This window comes from Colobus angolensis, unplaced genomic scaffold (assembly GCF_000951035.1).
Source record: "Colobus angolensis palliatus isolate OR3802 unplaced genomic scaffold, Cang.pa_1.0 Scaffold10, whole genome shotgun sequence".
In the NCBI taxonomy this organism is placed as follows: Eukaryota; Metazoa; Chordata; class Mammalia; order Primates; family Cercopithecidae; genus Colobus; species Colobus angolensis.
In genome coordinates this window covers 7,917,007-7,936,762 of record NW_012110919.1, presented here as the reverse complement: position 1 = coordinate 7,936,762, position 19,756 = coordinate 7,917,007, and the positions used below count along the sequence as shown (strand labels likewise).

General features: G+C 37.2%; 1 protein-coding gene across 1 annotated transcript in view; it reads right to left on the bottom strand.

Annotated features, from left to right (window-relative positions):
* Nucleotides 1–19,756, bottom strand: part of CFAP54 (cilia and flagella associated 54) — a 140,186-nt gene that overhangs the window by 45,149 nt on the left and 75,281 nt on the right. Inside the window, exons 18-22 of the mRNA XM_011936865.1 lie at nt 6,274–6,379; nt 3,737–3,884; nt 2,766–2,923; nt 2,415–2,594; nt 2,185–2,311 (exon numbers count right to left, since the gene is read on the bottom strand). Coding sequence (XP_011792255.1) covers nt 2,185–2,311; nt 2,415–2,594; nt 2,766–2,923; nt 3,737–3,884; nt 6,274–6,379 — 719 coding nt within the window. The remainder of the gene's footprint in view (nt 1–2,184; nt 2,312–2,414; nt 2,595–2,765; nt 2,924–3,736; nt 3,885–6,273; nt 6,380–19,756) is intronic.

Here is a 19,756-nt window from a genome sequence, read left to right as displayed (position 1 = left end):
CTTACAGTAGGTTTGTTATTGTTTTGTTGTTGTTGTTGTTGTTCGTTTGTTTGTTTCGTTTGGTTTTTTACTGGTGGATATTTGAAAATATTTACAAACTGAGGGAAGGAGGGAAAAGGATGTGTTGAGTAAGGAAGGTAGAAAATATGTGAGAGAGGGGTAAAAGTGCCAAAGCAATGTCTCCAGGAAGGACAGAGCCAACTAGGAGTTACAGCAAGGCCAAAAGGCTCAGCAGCATTGATAAAGGGGCAGGCTCCTCCCCTAAGAAAAGAGAGAGGCAGAAGGAGGCTGGAGTCATTAACCATGATCACAAAACAGAGTTAGGCCGATACATGGTTTTCCCACTGCAGGGAAACTATACCACCCACCTGGGATTGAAAATACTATTATCAGCCAGTCCACTAGTTAAGGCACTAACTAGAGTATTGCGAAGGAACATAAGATGCTGTCCCTTCAAGGGACCTTGACTCATAAAAATATGAAGACTTTTGACAATTCCTGTATTTGTAAGACACAATTTTATTTCTTAAACTTTTACAAACGAATTATCAGAGCTTCCAAAAAAATGAATATCACATTCATTAACACATTTATTTAAGCTATTTTTATTGACAAATGGTATCTAATTAAACTAAAGAGCTTCTGCACAGCAAAAGAACCTATCATCAGAATGAACAGACAGCCTACAGAATGGGAGAAAATCTTTGCAATCTACCCATCTGACAAAGGTCTAATATCCAGAGTCTACAAAGAACACAAACAAATTTGCAAGAAAAAAAAAATTTTTAAATGGGCAAAGGACATAAATAGACATTTCTCAAAAGACATGCATGCAGCAAGCAAACATAAAAAAAGCTCAACATCACTGATCATTGGAGAAATCCAAATCAAAACCACAATGAGATACTATCTCATGCCAGTCAGAATGACTATTATTAAAATGTCAAAAAACAACAGATGCTGGCAAGGTTGCAGAGAAAAGGGAACGCTTTTACCCTGTTGGTGGGAGTGTGAATTAGTTGAACCACTGTGGAGACAGTGTGGTGATTTCCCAAAGACTAGGGGCAGAAATACCATTTGACCCAGCAATCTCATTACTGGGTAATATCCAAAGGAATATAAATCATTCTATTTTAAAGATACACGCAAGCATATGTTCACGGCAGCACTATTCACAATAAAGAAGACATGGAATCAACCTAAATGCCTGTTAATGATAGACTGGATAAAGAAAATGTGGTACATATACACCATGGAATATTATGCAGCCATAAAAAGGAACGAGATCATGTCCTATGGATGGAGCTGGAAGCCATTATCCTCAGCAAACTAACACAGGAACAGAAAACCAAACACCGCATGTTCTCACTTATAAGTGGGAGCTGAATGATGAGAACACATGGGCACATAGGGTGGGATGACACACACTGGGACCTACTGGGGGGTAGAGGGAGGGAGAGCATCAGGAAGAATGGCCAATGGATGCTGGGCTTAATACCTAGGTGACAGGATGATCTGCACAGGAAACCATCATGGCACACATTTACCTAAATAACAAACTCGCACATCCTGCACATGTGCCCCTGAATTTAAAATAAAAGTTGAAGAAAGAAAATAAATAATAAAAATAAACTATTTTTTTTGTTCACAGGCATTAAATTAGCATTTTTAAAGATATAAGTACTTCACGGCATCAGTTATAAAATACATAATGTGTTTAACACATTCCTTTCCAAAATCTTCTTTAACAGTTAGTTATAACTTAAATATGCTAGATAACAGATTAGTGAACAAAAAATGTTTTATTTAAGAAATGTATTTTGTGTTTGTAGGATTTTTTTCAGTAAAGTTACTGAATTGCACAGCAATTTTGAAGTAAATTCTGTGGGCATAATTTTATTCCAAAAGACTGATGACCTGGATAAAGTGCAATAGTCTAGACCAAGTAGTTACACATGTTATATTAAGGTAATCAACCACGTACTTTATTCAAATATAAAGACCATCTATACATCACATAGTCTGGCATATGATAAGTGATCAAAAACTATTGGTTAAAATAAATGGAGCCTGAGCATTCATAAATATTGCCTCTTTTAAATGTACTCATATGATAGCCTGCCTAAAAATAACTTAAAATTTTTATCAGTTATTCTAGTGCAATATAAGCTTAAATGTTCTTACCAATTCTCATTTTTACTTTGGCCAATAACATGACATGGGGAAGATAGATATTTTTCAAAGGCTGTAATGGATTTGCATATTCAGTGTTTGATGAACAAAATTCAATTGTTTCTCCAAAAGTTAGCATCTATTAAAAAAATTGCAATGAGCAATTAGTTGATGTGGTTTGGAATAGGAAGAAAGAGAGAAAAGTAAGTTTCTAAGTCTTGTGGACACAAAAGGATTCTCACCTGTTCAGTTAGAATGCGATGAGCCCGAGTCAACAAATTTAATTTTCCTGTTTTTGAAAAGGGAGATTCCTTGAATTTCTCAGCTTTGGTTAAGTCATCCAGCAAAACTAGGCTTCTTGCCAGAGTTAGCCGTGATTGAGGAGAAATAAATTCATTTCCTTCCAGCAAATGTATTATATCCTATTAAAATAAAATTATTCATTTTGATAGTACTGTTTCCAATTCACTGAAACAAGAGCTGGTCATGTTAATTGTTATGCATTCAGTACCTAATGGAATTTGAAATTCTCTCCTTTTGTTCTAACTGGAATCCCTCCCTGACTATAAATATGAACAAAGCTTCCTTTCTACCTGAAGGTTTGTTATGATTTCTGCCTTTAAATGCTTTTCTTGTAGGCCAAGAATTACAGCTTGCGTCAAGAATTCAGCCTGCAGTTCCGTGTCGCCTGCACTTTTTGCCTCCATACACACTTCATTGATGAGGCTCAGGCAATCTGTCATATCATCCTCTAAAATAAACAAATGTGGTTATTTAAAATGCATTGAAAAAGTAAGAAGTTATACATGTGCAATAGCCCCAATTTTCATCACTGAAATATTATATAATATCAAAGAACAGGGCAGTATATTAAGATAGAAAACAGACTCTACATGAAACATAGAAAATAAATGTGTTGTACTTTCTGGGAAAGTACTTTAGGATTTTCCAGTGCTCCAAAAATGATGATATCGCATGAGATAATTTAATTTGGAAGATGGATAGAAATGAGTGAATAGATAGGTATACAAATAAATAATGATTAATCACTCCAAGAACTAACATTTACATGTGCCAAGCTGTGATCTAAGACAGTATAAATTTAACCCATTTAATTCTAACAATAATCCTAGAAAGTACGTACAATCATCTCCATTTTACAGGGTAGGAAACTGAGTAAGGGGGATTTAAGAGACTTGGCTAAGAAAGGCTTGGCAAGGAAGTGGTGGATCCAATATTTGAACCCAAGTGGTTTGGCTCCAGTAATCTGTGCTCTTCGCTCCTACACTAGTTGCCTTCCCAGATGACAAGAAGACCTGGGCATTCGTATTTTGAAATTGCTTTACCTGTTTTGCATACATTAGTAAGATATATGCCACTTTCAATGATACAAAGGGCTGTTAAAAATATTCTTATATATTAATAACCTGAATTTTTAATTCTATAAGCAGATCAAGCTAGAAAGTTATAAAACGTTAACATAATAAAATACATCCCAATAAACCCTTCTTCACCTATGTAAAATTAATTTTTATGAAAACATTGATTAAGCAAATGTTTGTACCTTTCACAATTCCGATGCCATGAATCTGTGCAACAAACGCAGTCACCAATGCTAAGCGGCACCTCAACCACAGATGAATATTGAAATATTCTCGGGCATTTAGGGAAATAGGATCTAAAAACTCATTGTCATCTTTATTTTCAGTGGCCTAAACAATATTAAAATGATGGTTATCTTTCCATTTAATAATGTCAAGGTTCTAAACTAAGACTAAATGTAAGTTTAAAAGGCATCTGGTATCATTCCACAATATCAAAATTTTTAATTTAGAAATGATTCTTGCACATTCTATAAAATATAAAAAATATTCAAAACAAAATCATCCACAATCCAACAATCCTCTATTAACATTTTAGCATACTGTTTTTCAACTTTCCTTTTCTCTCTGTACCCATTGTTGAAAAATAGTTTTGCAGTGTGAATTTCTCTCTGCAAATTATATTATCAGCAGTTTCTACGTCATGAAAAGTTTTTGTAAATGTCATTTTAAGGGCTAAAAAATAAATAATATTCACTAATATTCATTTAGTTATTATGTGTCAGGTACTGTGCTACATGCTTTGTATATATTATCTCATTTAACCCTCCTAACAGCCAAAGAGGTATTATAATCATTTCCATTTTACAGTTGGGAGAACTGAGATCTAGGAAGGTTAACCATCTTGCCTAAATACTGTCATATTTTGATGGAGGTGGGATTCTAACCTGTGTCTTCCTGCCTTTAGAGTCCATAGTCTTAATCCACTGTGTCATGTTACTGTATGCTGCTCATATTCCAAACGGGTATTGTAATTAATTTGCCACCCTCAATATTACACTTTACAAAGAGGTGACAAATGTCCAGAGCTACTGAGAGCTAGGAGAGATGTGCAAAGAAAGCTATTTCTAGGGGAGTAGAGTCCATCATAGACACTAGAAACTTTAAAATCATTTAGAACAACCGCCATTTGTTCTAAGTATTTCCTGCTATGCATTTCTGACAGCCCCTTGTGTACAACCAATCAGCAACACGTGCTAGCCAGGAGTAGCTAATAGGGCCTAAAGGGGCTCGAATGCAGGTGGGTAGTACAGGAAGAGTAGGGCAAGCTGTTCCCTGGAAACAAGGGTAAGCAGTCAACAGGCCTGGCACCATGGCTCACACCTGTAATCTCAGCACTTTGGGAGGCCAAGGCAGGTGGATAACCTGAGGTCAGGAGTTCGAGACCAGCCTGACCAATATGGTGAAACTCTCTAAAAACACAAAAATTAGACAGGCATGGTGGCAGGCGCCTATAGTCCCAGCTACTCTAGAGGCTGAGACAGGAGAATTGCTTGAACCCAGGAGGCAGAGGCTGCAGTAAGCCGACATTATGCCACTGTATTCCAGCCTGGGTGACAAAGCGAGACTCCGTCTCAAAAAAAAACAGAGTAAGCAGTTGACAGAGGCCCACAGGGAGGACAGTGATTCGAATGGGCACAAGAAGTACTCAAAGAGTCTAGTATGTAGATTAGCAATACAGAAAAAATGCCCATCAGTATAACTTAATCACTCAATGCTCAGATTTCCTGTCACTAATGAAAAGACAGGTCACATTAATCTTAATCAGGGTTTCTCAACCTCAGCACTATTGACCTATTTTGGGCCAGATAACTGCTGTGGAGGGCTGTACTGCAGATTATAGGAAGTTTAACAACTTCCCTGGCCTCTACCTAGTAGATGCCAGTAGCACCCCTCTCCACCCAGTTGTGACAACCTAAAATATCTCCAGACATTGCCAAATTTCCCCCAGGAGGCAAAATCACCCCCAATTGACAATCATTATTCTAAGACAATTTTTAGAGTTAGATTGCTTTTAGCATTTTTATTGCTTTCAATATAGTAAGAAATGAGTCTCTACTGAGGACAATTAGTTTTGCTAATTTGTAACGATGCTAGATATTAGCGATTTTATTAGTAATGCTTGAAATAATGAGCAAGGGTTCTATGTGATGAATCTTTATATTTCAGTCCTAAACAATCCTGTATTGTTAAATTACTTGGTCTTATCAAAGCCTTGTATTTTAAATGGCTAGGTCTTATCAAAGCCTAATCAGAGAATATATGACACCAGTTGTCAGATTTGAGAGCTTAAATGAAAGACTCTAATTATGAGGAATCCAAAGCAGGAAACAGCACAGGTATCTGACTGGCAATGCTAAGGCAATAGATTCAAAAGTGGAATGAGGAGCAAGTCTTGGGAAACAACTTTATTTGCTAGGTAGATCAAAGCTAGATTAATATAATGGTACATCTGGGACTTTGGATGGGACTTTAGTAATTATTATATCCCAATTCCATCAGTTCACAAATGAGATTATAAGTTTTTTTAAATTAAGAGATTTGTCCAAAGTATGCCAATAAATAAATAGCATTAATAGGACCTAAATCTTTTTACGCCAAATTCAATGTTTTTTCTACTTTACTCCTTTGCTTCATCTAAATAATTAGGCAATTTCCTAGCATGCCAATAGTTCTTATATGGTAAGTATTGTAAGGACTGACATTAAGTCATACTTACAGAAGTTCCTGGAGAGACAGGATTCTCTGTATCATCCTGTACTACCTTCTTTTTAAAAAGTTTTGAATCCTGGAGAAGTGTAAGTGTAGAAAATACTATTGCAGCACTAAAATAGAGAATATATTTTAAATGTTATCAGTATTATATTTGTGGTATCTGTATGTTATTTCCTAAATCTCTTTCTCCAAAAAACATTCTCACACGCCCCCCCCAATAACCCCCAAAACTGTCAGGTGCCATTTCTGCAGGCCCTAATAGCACCCTGGTCTTAACCACACACTAGTATTTGTCATATTTCATTGTCTGAGTATTGCTTCACAGCTAATTTGTCTTATTCCCTATTGAAATCCAGCATCTAGCATAGTGACTGAGACATAATAGAAACTAAAATATATTTTTAAATGAGTGAATAGAAGAATAAAGGAGTGACATTTCCAAGATCTAAAACAAAATGTATTGGCAATCACATTTTAATATTTTGTATTTTATGTACATCAGAACGTGGTTCTCCAGCTTTCTGAGGTTATGGAACTGTGTTACTTAATGCTACTACACTTAGAAACTCAAGCTTAATTATTGCTTAATCTGTGTCTAGCAGTGCCAGAAAGGAAATGTACTCTATCAAAAAAATGGAGACCAGGAGTTAATAATTTTTTACTTCCTGTTGCTCCATGCATAAATTTGTCTGCATTTTAAGCCATTATATCCTCCTCCCCTGTAGAACAGTAAATTTAACATTGGCATCACACTTCTTCAAAATATTTTAATGGTATATATTAAGAGCCATCTTCTTTTGAAAATGTATTCCAAAACAAAATTCAAAATACAGAACATTCTGTATGTCTGAAGATGCTCATCATACACACATCAAAAAAAAAAAAAAAAAAAACTGGATGAAGGCCTATGGACAATATGACAATATATCCATCCAATTTCCCCATTTAACAGCTCCACTTAAAAAGTTAATCGACAGTCACATTTAACAGGTGTTATGAGTTGAGTTTTGTCTCCCCAAAAGGTATGTTGCGGTCCCAAGACCCCGTACCTCAAAATGTGACCTTACTTGGAAATAAGTTCGTTACAGAAGCAACCAAGTTAAAATGAGAACATTAGGCTGGGTCCTAATCCAATATGACCGGTGTTTCTATAAAAAGGGAGGTTTGGGCCGGGCATGGTGGCTCACACCTGTAATCCCAGCACTTTGGGAGGCCAAGGCGGGCAGATCACGAGGTCAGGAGAACGAGGCCATCCCGGCTAACACGGTGAAACCCCGTCTCTACTAAAAATACAAAAAATTAGCTGGGCGTGGTGGCGGCACCTGTAGTCCCAGCTACTTGGGTGGCTGAGGCAGGAGAATCGCTTGAATACAGGAGGCAGAGGTTCCAGTGAGCCGAGATCGCGCCATTGCACTCCAGCCCGACGACAGAGTGAGACCCCGTCTCAAAAAAAAAAGGGGGGGGTACACTTGGACATAGACAGACATGCACAGACGGAAGGTGATGTGAAGACATACAGGGAGAAGACAGCCATGCAACAGGACTGATGCACCTACAAGCCGTGGAACACCAAGGACTGCCGGCAAATGCCAGAAGCTGGAAGAGGCAAGCAAGGATTCTCCCCTAGAGCCACCAGAACAAGTGTGGCCCCATTGACACCTTGATTTCAGAAGTCTTGCCTCGAGGACTGTCAGACAATGAAATTCCTAGCTTTCAGCCACCCAGTTTTTGGTACTTTGCTACAACAGTCCTATGAGACCAGTAACAGCAAGTTAAAAGCAGACCCCCCTCGCTTCTATCTCCTCCACCCAAACCCACTCCTCATCCCTGTCCTCCATCCCACAGGCAGAACCCAGTAGTTGCCATGACTTCCTCTCTGTGACTCGCACTTTACATTCAATCCATCAACAGGCTTCGCCTTCCAAATAGGGCTCCCTCATCTCCTCCCCTGCTAACGCCTTCATCCAAGCCGCCATCATCTCCAGGCTGGATGACCACAGTAGCTTCCTAACCAGTTTCCTGCTATGACTCTTGCCCTTGCAGTCCTGGTCTCCATACAGCACCCACAGTGATTTCTTCAAGCTGTAAATCAGATTTACACATTCCAGGGCCCTCCCAATCCCCAGGCTGCAGTCCGTGCTCCATCCTCCTTTGGATCAGTCACTGAGATTCTGGTGCAGTGTATGTTCACCTTCATCAGTGTTCATGGATCCTGTAAGAAGGCTCTCAGAATGGGTACCTATGCTCAGTGTTTAAATTACATTTCTAAAGCCTCTATTTTTGGTCAATATGTTATATTAAAAACTGAAAATATTGTGCTAACATTGGCCACAGAAATGGTCTTTTTTCTCCAAAATCCTTTAAAAAAAAATCATAACTGGTATTTACGAAGTGTTTCCCACCTGACAGGTACTCTATTAAGCACTTTCTGTGAATAAATTCATTCACTCCCCACCACAAGTCTACAAGGAATATAAATACAAGTTGAGTATCCCATATCCAAAAATCAAAAATACTTCAAGATCTAAAGCTTTTTGAGTGCTGACATGACACTCAAAATAAATGCTAGTCAAGGCATTTCAGATGTCAAATTTTCAGATTTGGGATGTTCAACTAGAATAATGCAAATATTCCAAAATCCCCCCAAAAAATCTGAAATCTGAAACACTTCTTCCCTCAGGCATTTCGGATAAGGGATCCTCAACATGTACTATTATCATCCCTATTTTCCAGATTAGAAAATGAAGACACAGAAATGTTAAATAATTTGATCCAAGTCACACAGTTAGAAAGAGGGGCCAGGTTCAAAACTCAGGCAATCAGCCCCTGAGCCTGCACCCTTATTCGTTATTCCATGACACCATCTCTGTCTTTTCACAGTTTCTAACAAGTTTGGTTTTGTTGAATTTTTGCTATCCATATAGAGTTAGTGCCATATTTATGGCTGTTATATAGTCACTGTTGACTGTACCTTTCATCAAAATAAATGGTACTCTAGGTGCAGTTCAATGCTTTTTGCCTTGCATCCTACTTAGCATAATACTGATATTGCTATCTTTGTTTCTTTACCTTTTCTTAGTATCTTTGATAACTAAAAATCCTTTTAGTATTAAAGATGTCTGGACCATTTTTGACAGTGATTTATGGTTCAATTTTATATTTACTACTTTGAGTAGCATTCTTCTTCTGTTCTAAGAAAAGCATCAAACATCCCATCCTTCTGGGACATTATTCTCCTTCTTTTGCCTACCCCCTCTTCTTAGTTCTTAGTGAGGGCTTCCATATTCTTTCACGACTCTGCCTCCTTGGCCATGGTGCTTGGGACCAGGGATGAGCACATGAGCCAAGTTGGGCCAGTCAGCTTCCCTGGTATCTGAACCTGAAGCAAGAGACAGTCTTGTGCTCTCTCTGTGGTAAATTTGGGAGCATTCGAAGTCTTGATCTAGTGGCAGACATGTATCCAGCACTGTAGAGGAAGCCAATCTGATCAAATAAAGCTAACACATAAGGCTGAAAGAAAGAAGATGGAATTAGGTGATTCCAGGAGCACTCAAGCCTTTGCTCTCAGTAAACCCTCAGGCCCATCCTTACATCTGTCTTCACCAGCTTTGTAGTCACATGAATCAGAAAGTTTTCCCTTTTGGCTGATTTGGCAGAAGTTGGGATTCTGTCACTTGCAACCAAAACATCCTCACAAATCCAGTGTGTTTCAACAATTTTACATTTATGGGCATAATTAACATGCCTTGTTTTCTTCTATTATTTTATGCTTTCTGAATGTATTCTTCCTTTTTCCTTTCTTTTGTGTCTTCTGCCATAAGACTATTTCCCTTTTATTTTCCACACTGATTTGAAATATATATATTCTGGTTTAGATTCTAATAGCAGTTATGTTTAATATTTTCCAAAACACACTTCTCCATTAATCCATCTTAAAAACATAATTTCTCTACTCTGCTTCTCTATTTCTCAATGCATAAAATGAACCAACATATTTTGATTCCCTACACATAGGATGAAGAATTTCAGAATTTTTAATTACCCTCTCTCTCCCACATCCACTTGGTTATTATAATCTGATATATTATCCCCAGGTCATTGTTAGTTATCTTTATACTTTATCACCTTTTTCAGGAATTAGTTTTGACATCTGTTTTCAGTTATGCAAACTTATCATTATTTACACTGAGCCCAAACTAGCTCCAGTACCCACCACTAGTCATTTTTACAGAATCACTGCCTCATTCCTCAGTCTTAACTATGAGACGGATCTCTTCTGTTGGCTGGAGTCGTTCCTTAAGCCCCCACACAGTGTTAGGGTACCTGTCCAGGTTTTTGGATGATGAATCCCTTTTGAGTTATGTGCTTAGAAGGTAGAGGGACCACTCTTCTTTCCTGGCCCACGATGTTGCCCCTTTCAGGGAATAAAGTGGATGTAGATGATCCCTTGTGGTTCTGACTCCATCTTCATCTATGGGTACCATTTGAAAAAAAGTTTTCTCATTTCTTACAAAAGTTGAATTATTATGCTTAGTTTTCAATTCTATTAAAGCTTTTGTATTCTTCTATCTCCGTGGGGCAACATGTCTTTCAATGGGAAGTTGGTAGAGAACCTATCAGGGAATACTACCCCAATGCTATTTTTCAGGTAGAAATCTGGACCTCATTCATTGCTTTAACTTCACTTTGTAAGTGGATAGATATTTTTCCAGGTGTATACATACTAGTTATAACTTCTTCTTTTTGATGAAAAGTTTATGGTATTTGACCATTTATTAACAGTGTCTTTTTATCAATTTTATCAGCAATTTTATGTAAAAATGAAAGGAACTAGTTGTCATATTTACTGGAAGTAAAGTCTTCTTTTTCCATGTATTGTTGGTGTAATTGTTTTTGTTGTTATTGTACTTATAAAAATTAAAATATTTCACAGATTAAATCAGTTGACATTTTTCTTTGTAGTCAGTTGTAATTTTAGAGATATATCTTTCTAGAGATTCTCTTATTTAATTGTATTTTTTTCTACTAAAAAAAAACTTTAGTTCATGTGAAATAACCTAATTTTTAAAAATTCATACACTGGAGAGAGAGAGGTCAAATCCCACTTTTGCCATACATTAACTGTGTGATCTTGGGAACCCCAATTAACAATCTCATCATCTACAAAGCGGTAATGATGATAATAACAGTGCAAACTTCATGACATGAGATTATTATAAGGATTAAATAAGATCCTTTCATAAAATAAAGATCTTACTTAATCCTTATAATAATCCAAAAGTACATATTGAGTATCTGCTATGGGCCAGGAAGAAATCTAGGGGCTATGAATACAGTAGTAAAGAAGACAAACAAGAATCCCTGTCTTCATAGAGCTGACATTCTAGTAAGCATGGAGTGTGCTTAGCAAATAGGAGTGCTTGGCAAACAGAGGCATATAATGCATGCTAGCCATTATCATTATTAGTGTATTGAATTGCTCAGGAGAGGTGGGGAGAGACTAAATTGATTTTTTTTTTCTAATTTGTTAACATCCCAATCTCTTAGCAGTTACTGAATTTTAAACTCTCAAGATTTTGCTGAGCCATTAAAATGGTTTAGATATTTGTAGAACATTTTCTAAGATACCATAATTAACTTGTTTTTTATTTAAAATAAAACTAACCAAGAAAATAACAACAACAACAACACACATAGCAGGGAGACTGTGTGCACAGGAAACATGCCCTCCCCTCATTCTTCCTCCCTCAAGGCTACACACATTTCGGAGGCACCTCATTTACTCAGTAGCTTCCAAGGCTAACTCAGCATGGCTGATAGAAAACCCTGGAAAAAGAAAATGGTACCCATTCCATTCTTCTCATTTTGAAACCCAAATTCTGATTTTAAGAGAAACAAGCTGTGAGGTTTGGCATCTTGCTAACCCAAAAATTTAATGAATAAAATATAAGACAAACAGTATGTCCTAATCCACTTGGTACTGCTCAGTTGCAGAATGGAAAATTTCTTGTTTCTCTACTACACTAGACAGATAGAAAGTATGCAAGGATTACCTACTGCCAACAGTCTAAAATCCCAAAAGAAAATTTCATTTTGACACAAAATTAGAAGGCCCAAATATTTTTCCATTTAAACAATAGATTAAATATAAAGGAGAATAGGAAGGAACACTTATTAAAACAAACCCCACAGGATTCTGAAAGAAAGAGGCAGCCCTAGAAGAAGTAGAAATACAATTTGAATAACTTTGATCCCATTTATTTCTTATTAACATTCATGACAAAAATGGTCAGTTTGTTCTCATAAAATCTATGCGGCTCACTCTACCTGTCACCCTAGGGAATGTGCCTTTCAATTTCTTTGACACATAGTTTTATTAGAAGTATCATGAAATGTCAAGCTAACCATCATTTGGAAAAGGGACTGTCCAACACTCTCAGCAGTGCCCAAACAGAAGCTCACAGGGGGTAAAGTTCACATGAGAAAAACTCATTCATCTTGACAGTAGGCTTCCCCTAAATGACAACTCTGCTCCAAAAAGGCAATAACATCAAAGTTTTTTGCAGGTTTGTCCCAAGGGCCAGGTTCATGTATTTAAAATAGGAGCTATTCTGATATACTTGCACACTATTTGCATATGTCTATCTGGTTTTCAAATTAAAGTTCTATTATGACAGTCCTTTCTATGGCCATTTTGTAATTTTTAGCTTCTCATTTCATTCTTCCTCCCTAAAAAGAATAAAAACCACTCATATCCTTCATACCAAAAGGGTATAGGATACACAGAGAGCTGCGGAAAGAATGAAGGTAAATGATAAATATTTGCTAGGGCTGCTGTTGCTCTCCAACACATAGTTTAGAAAAAAAAAAAAAGTTCTATAGAGAATTATATAGTAAAAATGTATTCTCCCTTCAAACTCCAATGGGGAAAATGGTATGTTATTACGCTAAGCCTATTCTACTATCAACTATCATATGTCCTTAAAGATAGCTATACATGTGACAATATTCTAAGCCAGTGGTTCTCAAGCTTTTTATTCTCAGCACCTCTTTACACCTCTAAAAATTATTGAGAACCCAAAAGAGCTCCATCAACATTTGCCAACATTAGAAATTCAGCTAAAAATGTCTTAGTTTCCTTAACATTAAATCCTCTTCAAATAAAAATAGTAAACCCATTACATGTTAACATAAATAAAATATTTTATGCAAACAATTATATTTTCAAAAAAGTTCATGAGAAGAATGCCACGGATCTCTCTAATGTCTGGTTTAATAAAAAACAAACTACCAAGTGGCCAGACATGGTGGCTTATGCTTGTAATCCCAGCACTCTGGGAGGCCACGGCAGGTGGATCACTTGAGGTCAGAAGTTTGAGACCAGCCTGGCCAACATGGTGAAACCCCACCTCTACTAAAAATACAAAATTTAGCCATGCGTTATGGTGTGCACCTGTAGTCCCAGCTACTGAGGAAGCTGAGACATGAGAATCGCTTGAACCCGGGAGGCAGAGGTTGCAATCAGCTGAGATCCTGCTACTGCACTCCAGCCTGGGTGACACAGCAAGACTCTGAACACACACACACACACACACACACACACTCACCCCTACTTAACAGAAGATTGTTCATATCTTTTTCTACACTCAGTCTTTTGTAAAATATTGTTTTGGTTGAAGTGTATGAAGATTAGGAGTCACACAGTCATTGGAAATGGGAGAAGTACATTAACAGCTGCTTCAAATAACTGTTTTAATATTCTTCTTTGATACTACACCAATGTAGTATCAAAGTGACAATTATCATGTGACAAGTGATAGTTTTTTTTAAAGTTTGTTGCAATGTAGAATCTAATACCACATATTGATGAACTTTTCCTACTTTGTTCCATTAAAATCTACTGCTCTATCTTGTTCACTGGGATTTTGTAACATTATGCATCAGTCATTTAGGAAATACTGTCCCCCTGAGTTATATAGATTCACCAAATGTTGAAGCATTTTATTATACAATATTTTTAAAAGTCATGTTTTTAGTATTTCTACCAATCTGACAGAAAAAAATCTAAACATTAGAAAATTGTCAAGCTTGTGGTGGCTCATACAAGTCTCCCAAACTTCTAGTTTTCCTGTGAAAGTTTAAATTCTATCACTGGCAACAAATACTATCAGTTCTTTCCTTAGAAGTGGCATACTCACTTTGCTCATTTTCAATAAAATGTTTGCCAAATACTCAAGTCTGAATAACCACAATTTGTCCGTTGTTTTTCCAATGAAAATGGTATTCCATGTAGAAAGCAGCCTGTCCAACTCTCAATTCAGTCACACACATTCTTCAAGTCAACCATCAGCTTTCATAAGCAGCAGACATACCTAGGCATATTTCCCCTATAATATTCCCATAAGATGTTAAAAATATATATCCAAGGAGAGAGACTTATAAGCTCAAGATTTTACTGCCTCACCAGGGGCATTCTTAAGTGAAACTGGCATTTTTTTTTAATTACAAGTGTGCAGGAGTGAAGACAGCAATGACTACTAGTACAGTTTGGGGCTGCTGCTTCGATTCATGGTGAGGCGCCAGAAGTCTTATCATTATTGCTTCTGTAGCATCAACGTGAAAGACACAGTGAATAAGGCAAACGCTGTCTTAGTTTTATTCATATGGTTCTGACCTCATGTACACCCCCATGCCCAGGGGGTCTGGGAGACACCCCCAGAGATCTGCAGAGCACACTTTGAGAATCACTGTTCCAAACATTCTTTACAAATTTTCATCACTGCTTAAAAACTACAAAAACTTACAAATCTCCCAACACCTCTGCTGTCATCTAGATTTAGATGTGGTTAGTCATGGAACAGTCTTTAGTCAAAGCTTGTAGGCTTATACTGATGAGATGATTATATGTTTCCAATCAAAGCAAACGAGGATTTCTGCTGAATTGATTTCCCCTTTGGGAAACACATAAGTGGGATTCTCCTGTTTAAAGAGAATGACAGTCTCAAAGTCTTAAATGTAACTCCTCTTCCAAATTTCAGTTTGAATGGGGTTTAATGTATGGAATTTCATTATAAATGAAAAAAATAAGGAGAGAAAAAAATATTTTTCATCTAACTTGATCATTTCTTTTCTCATTCAGTGACTATATTTTTTCATTTATAGAATTTCTATTTGGCTGTTTTCCAAATTCATTTTATTTTGTCTCATTGTTGCTTTGTAGATTCTCTTCTATCCTTCCTATCTTTGAACAGTTTATTTCTTGGGCTGTGAAGTCTGCCATTTATTGTGTCTGCTAACTCTCTGTTATGACTGTTTCTTCATCTGATTTATAATATTTGACTCGGTGCTATCATTAATGGGAGTTATTTTCCATAGAAGTCTTGCATTTCCTGGGTTAACCTCTATGAGACTGTTCAGGGTTTACCTCTGCTCCAGCTCTATGATGTCAGAACCATTTTAAACCAACTTCTCAGGGTTTCTGCATTTCATGGATGCTGCCAATTTCAACCCCACAATTTCTAATGGCATCAGCCTGGGGAACTGATTTATCTTGGGTGACTTTTTGCATCTGTGTTCCTGGCAGGCAGCTAGTCTCCTGGTTAGCCCCCAGAGACTATTCTGTATTCCCAAAGTAGAGGATAACTTTATTCTGTATTAGAGAAAAAGAGAAGACTGGACTGGCCTCCTAGTCTACTGTGTGCCAATCATATCAGAATATCTGTACTGGGTCTTTTTCATTATCATCTCTCTCATCTCAAGAGAATTTGTCTTCACCCTACTTCTACCAATTGCAGTCACCATCTTTCTCTACTCTCCTTCATAGTAAAACTCTTCTCAAGAATCATCTTTATTTGTGGACTCCAATTTATCTCTTCCCACTCTCTCATAAATCATTCTAAACATAATCTTTCCCAAGCATCTTCTAACGTTACTCCTGTGAAGGTCACCATTGGCCTCCATGCTAAATCCAGGGGTCCAAACCTCTATCCTTAGCTTACTCAATCTATCAGAAGCTTGTGGCACAGTTGGTCACTCCATTCTCCTCGATCACTTTCTTCACTTGGCTTTCAGGATTCCATAACCTCTTGGTTTTCTTCTATCTTACCGGTCACTTCTTCTCAGTCTCCTTTCCTGGTTCCTCATTTTCTCCCCAGTCTCATAAAGTTGGAATACAAAACTCAGGGCTTGGTCCTTGGTCCTTTTCTCTCTTCCTTCCATTTATACTCCCTAATGGAACTCATCCAGTATTAAAATGCTGTCTTTATTTTTATTTTTTAGTTGTTATACTGTACTTTTAAATTTGTATCATTTTTATCACTGTGTTTTTTATTGATGCTTAATAGACATATATATTTCCAGGGTACATAAAATATTTTGATACATTACATAATGTGTAATAATTAAATAGCGGTGATTGGTATATCCATCACCTTACATATTTATCTTCTCTTTGTGCTGGGAACATTTGAATAACACTGCGTATATTCTAAAGACTCTCAGAATACTTGACATCTTCAATTGTACATCTAAGGCACATCTCAAACTACATGCATTCAAATTTTAACCCCTGATGTTTCCGCTAAATAAGCTGCACCCCCACAATCTTCCCATTTCAGTTAACGACCACTTCTTTTTTGACTCCTCTCTTTTTCTCACAACTTATATTCAGTATCTGTAAAATCGAATGGCTCTACCTTCAAAATTTACTCAGGATCCAAGTACTTCTCATTACCTCCAGTGCTATCACACTGGTAAGAACCACCACCATATTTCCGTTATTATAATAGCCTCCTTAATTCATCTCCTTGCTTTCACACCCTTTTCCTCTTATAATCAATTCTCACACTAGCAGCAAGAGCCATCCCTTTACAATGAAAATCAGATCATGTCCCTCCTCTGCTCAAAACTCTACAATGACTCCCCACTTCACTCAAGGTCAGTCTTTACCCTGGCCAAAAGGTCCTATGTAATGTTCTTGTACACCAGTTACCTCTCTGCAGATCTCCCTTGCAACTCTGCCCCTCACTCACTCCACCCTAGCCACAAGAGATCTTGAGCTGTCCCTCAAACGTGTATCAGGCATGTTTCCATGGCCTGTAACACTTTCTCTATAGATATATTTGCATGGATAATTTTCCCATTTAAGTACTTTGCTCAGATGTCACCTCATCAATGAAGCCTGCCCTGACCACCCAAAATGTGGTTCAGATGTCACGACTGATCCCACATACACACACGTCAAGAGGGTATGAAAGAGGGTACTGCTCACATAATGAGACCTTCCAAGAAGATCAGAGCAGGTTCCCAAACAGGTGGGAAAATGTATGGAGAGAGCAAGGAAAAGAGACTGGCTTGGAGTTTTATGGTGGTTGGTGGGTGGCACTGGGGTAAGAGTTCCTGCACATGGGCCAGGATTTACATGGTTTGAGCTTTCCACTAACACCAAAGGAGGGAAGAGATGGGCTTTCTTATCTGCTTGCTCAGGTCGGGGGCAGAGAGAAGGGGAGTGGTCGGGCTTGAAAGCTGGCAGCCATCAAACATCAAAATGGAGTCACACTCTTTATTACAACCACACAATTTTAAAATGGTAACTCCTCCCCCTCCAATCTCTACTCCTTATATTCCCCATAGCACTTACCATTTTTGTCCACACTCTGTAATTCACTTGCGTTTATAGTTTATTGTCAGCATGTTTATTATCTATTAGAATACAGGGCAAGATTTTGGAAAGTATTGTCATATATTTTGTCTAGATTGTATATACGAGTATTGGGCCACTGATACCTGCCAGGAGCTTGGAACAGTGTCTAGCATATTGAAGGTGCACAAACTTATTTTTTAATGAATTAATGAATGATAAGAAATGTATGCATTATTAGATGAATCATTATTGAATGTGTCAGAGGACCTCATGATAGAAGTGTTTATCACAAATGGCATGGAGAAACTCTTGAATGTAGATTTCCATATTATTAAATATGAAAAAAGCACTATAATATTATTTTTACTACTCTACCTGACTGCTTATATATCTGTGAGCATATGGATACAGAAATTGTATTCTATGCATCTTTATATCTTCACTGCCTAGATCAGAGTCTGGCAGTGACAGAGTTAACAGATACTGGTTGACTAAATAAATAGGTCGATGAACAAACTAAATGAAAGAGCTGACACTAACAATTGCAGCACATTTAAATATTTAGCCACCTACAAGTTTCTTAAATAGTTCAGTGCAATATGATGCAGAAACTGTTACTTTTTCAAAATAGGTTTGTTTTTAATATTTTAATTCAATGTTTTAGAAAAAAACAATTTTAGGCTTTATTTATAAAAAGGTTTAGTCTTTTTAAAAAGTAAATTAAATGTATTTAAAAAATCAAAGCATTGTTAATTTGTTCATTCTTTTTTTATATACTTTTTTTTGTTTTGTTTTACTTTAAATTCTAGAGTACATGTGCACAACGTGCAGGTTTGTTATATATGTACATATGTGCCACGCTGGTGTACTGCACCCATTAACTCATCATTTACATTAGGTATTTCTCCTAATGCTATCCCTCCCCCCTTCCCCCACTCCCTGGCAGGCCCCGGTGTGTGATGTTCCCCACCCTGTGTCTATGTGTTCTCATTGTTCAATTCCCACCTATGAGTGAGAACATGCCGCATTTGGTTTTCTGTCCTTATGATAGTTTGCTCAGAATGATGGTTTCTAGTTTCATTCATGTCCCTATAAAGGACATGAACTCATCCTTTTTTATGGCTGCATAGTATTCCATGGTGTATATGTGCCACATCTTCTTAAACCAATCTATCATTGATGGACATTTGGGTTGGTTCCAAGTCTTTGCTATTGTGAATAGTGCCGCAATAAACATATGTGTGCATGTGTCTTTATAGCATCATGATTTATAATCCTTTGGGTATATGCCCAGTAATGGGATGGCTGGGTCAAATGGTATTTCTAGTTCTAGATCCTTGAGGAATCGCCACACTGTCTTCCACAATGGTTGAACTAGTTTACAGTCCCACCAATAGTGTAAAAGCATTCCTATTTCTCCACATCCTCTCTAGCACTTGTTGTTTCCTGACTTTTTAATGATCGCCATTCTAACTGGTATCTCACAATGAGATGGCATCTCATTGTGGTTTTGATTTGCATTTCTCTGATGGCGAGTGATGAGCATTTTTTCATGTGTCTGTTGGCTGCCTAAATGTCTTCTTTTGAGAAGTGTCTGTTCATATCCTTCATCCACTTTTTGATAGGGTTGTTTGATTTTTTCTTGTAAATTTGTTTAAGTTCTTTGTAGATTCTTTGTCAGATCGGTAGATTGTAAAAATTTTCTCTCATTCTGTAGATTGCCTGTTCACTCTGATGGTAGTTTCTTTTGCTGTGCAGAAGCTCTTTAATTAGATCCCATTTGTCATTTTTGGCTTTTGTTGCCATTGCTTTTGGTGTTTTAGTCATGAAGTCCTTGCCCATGCCT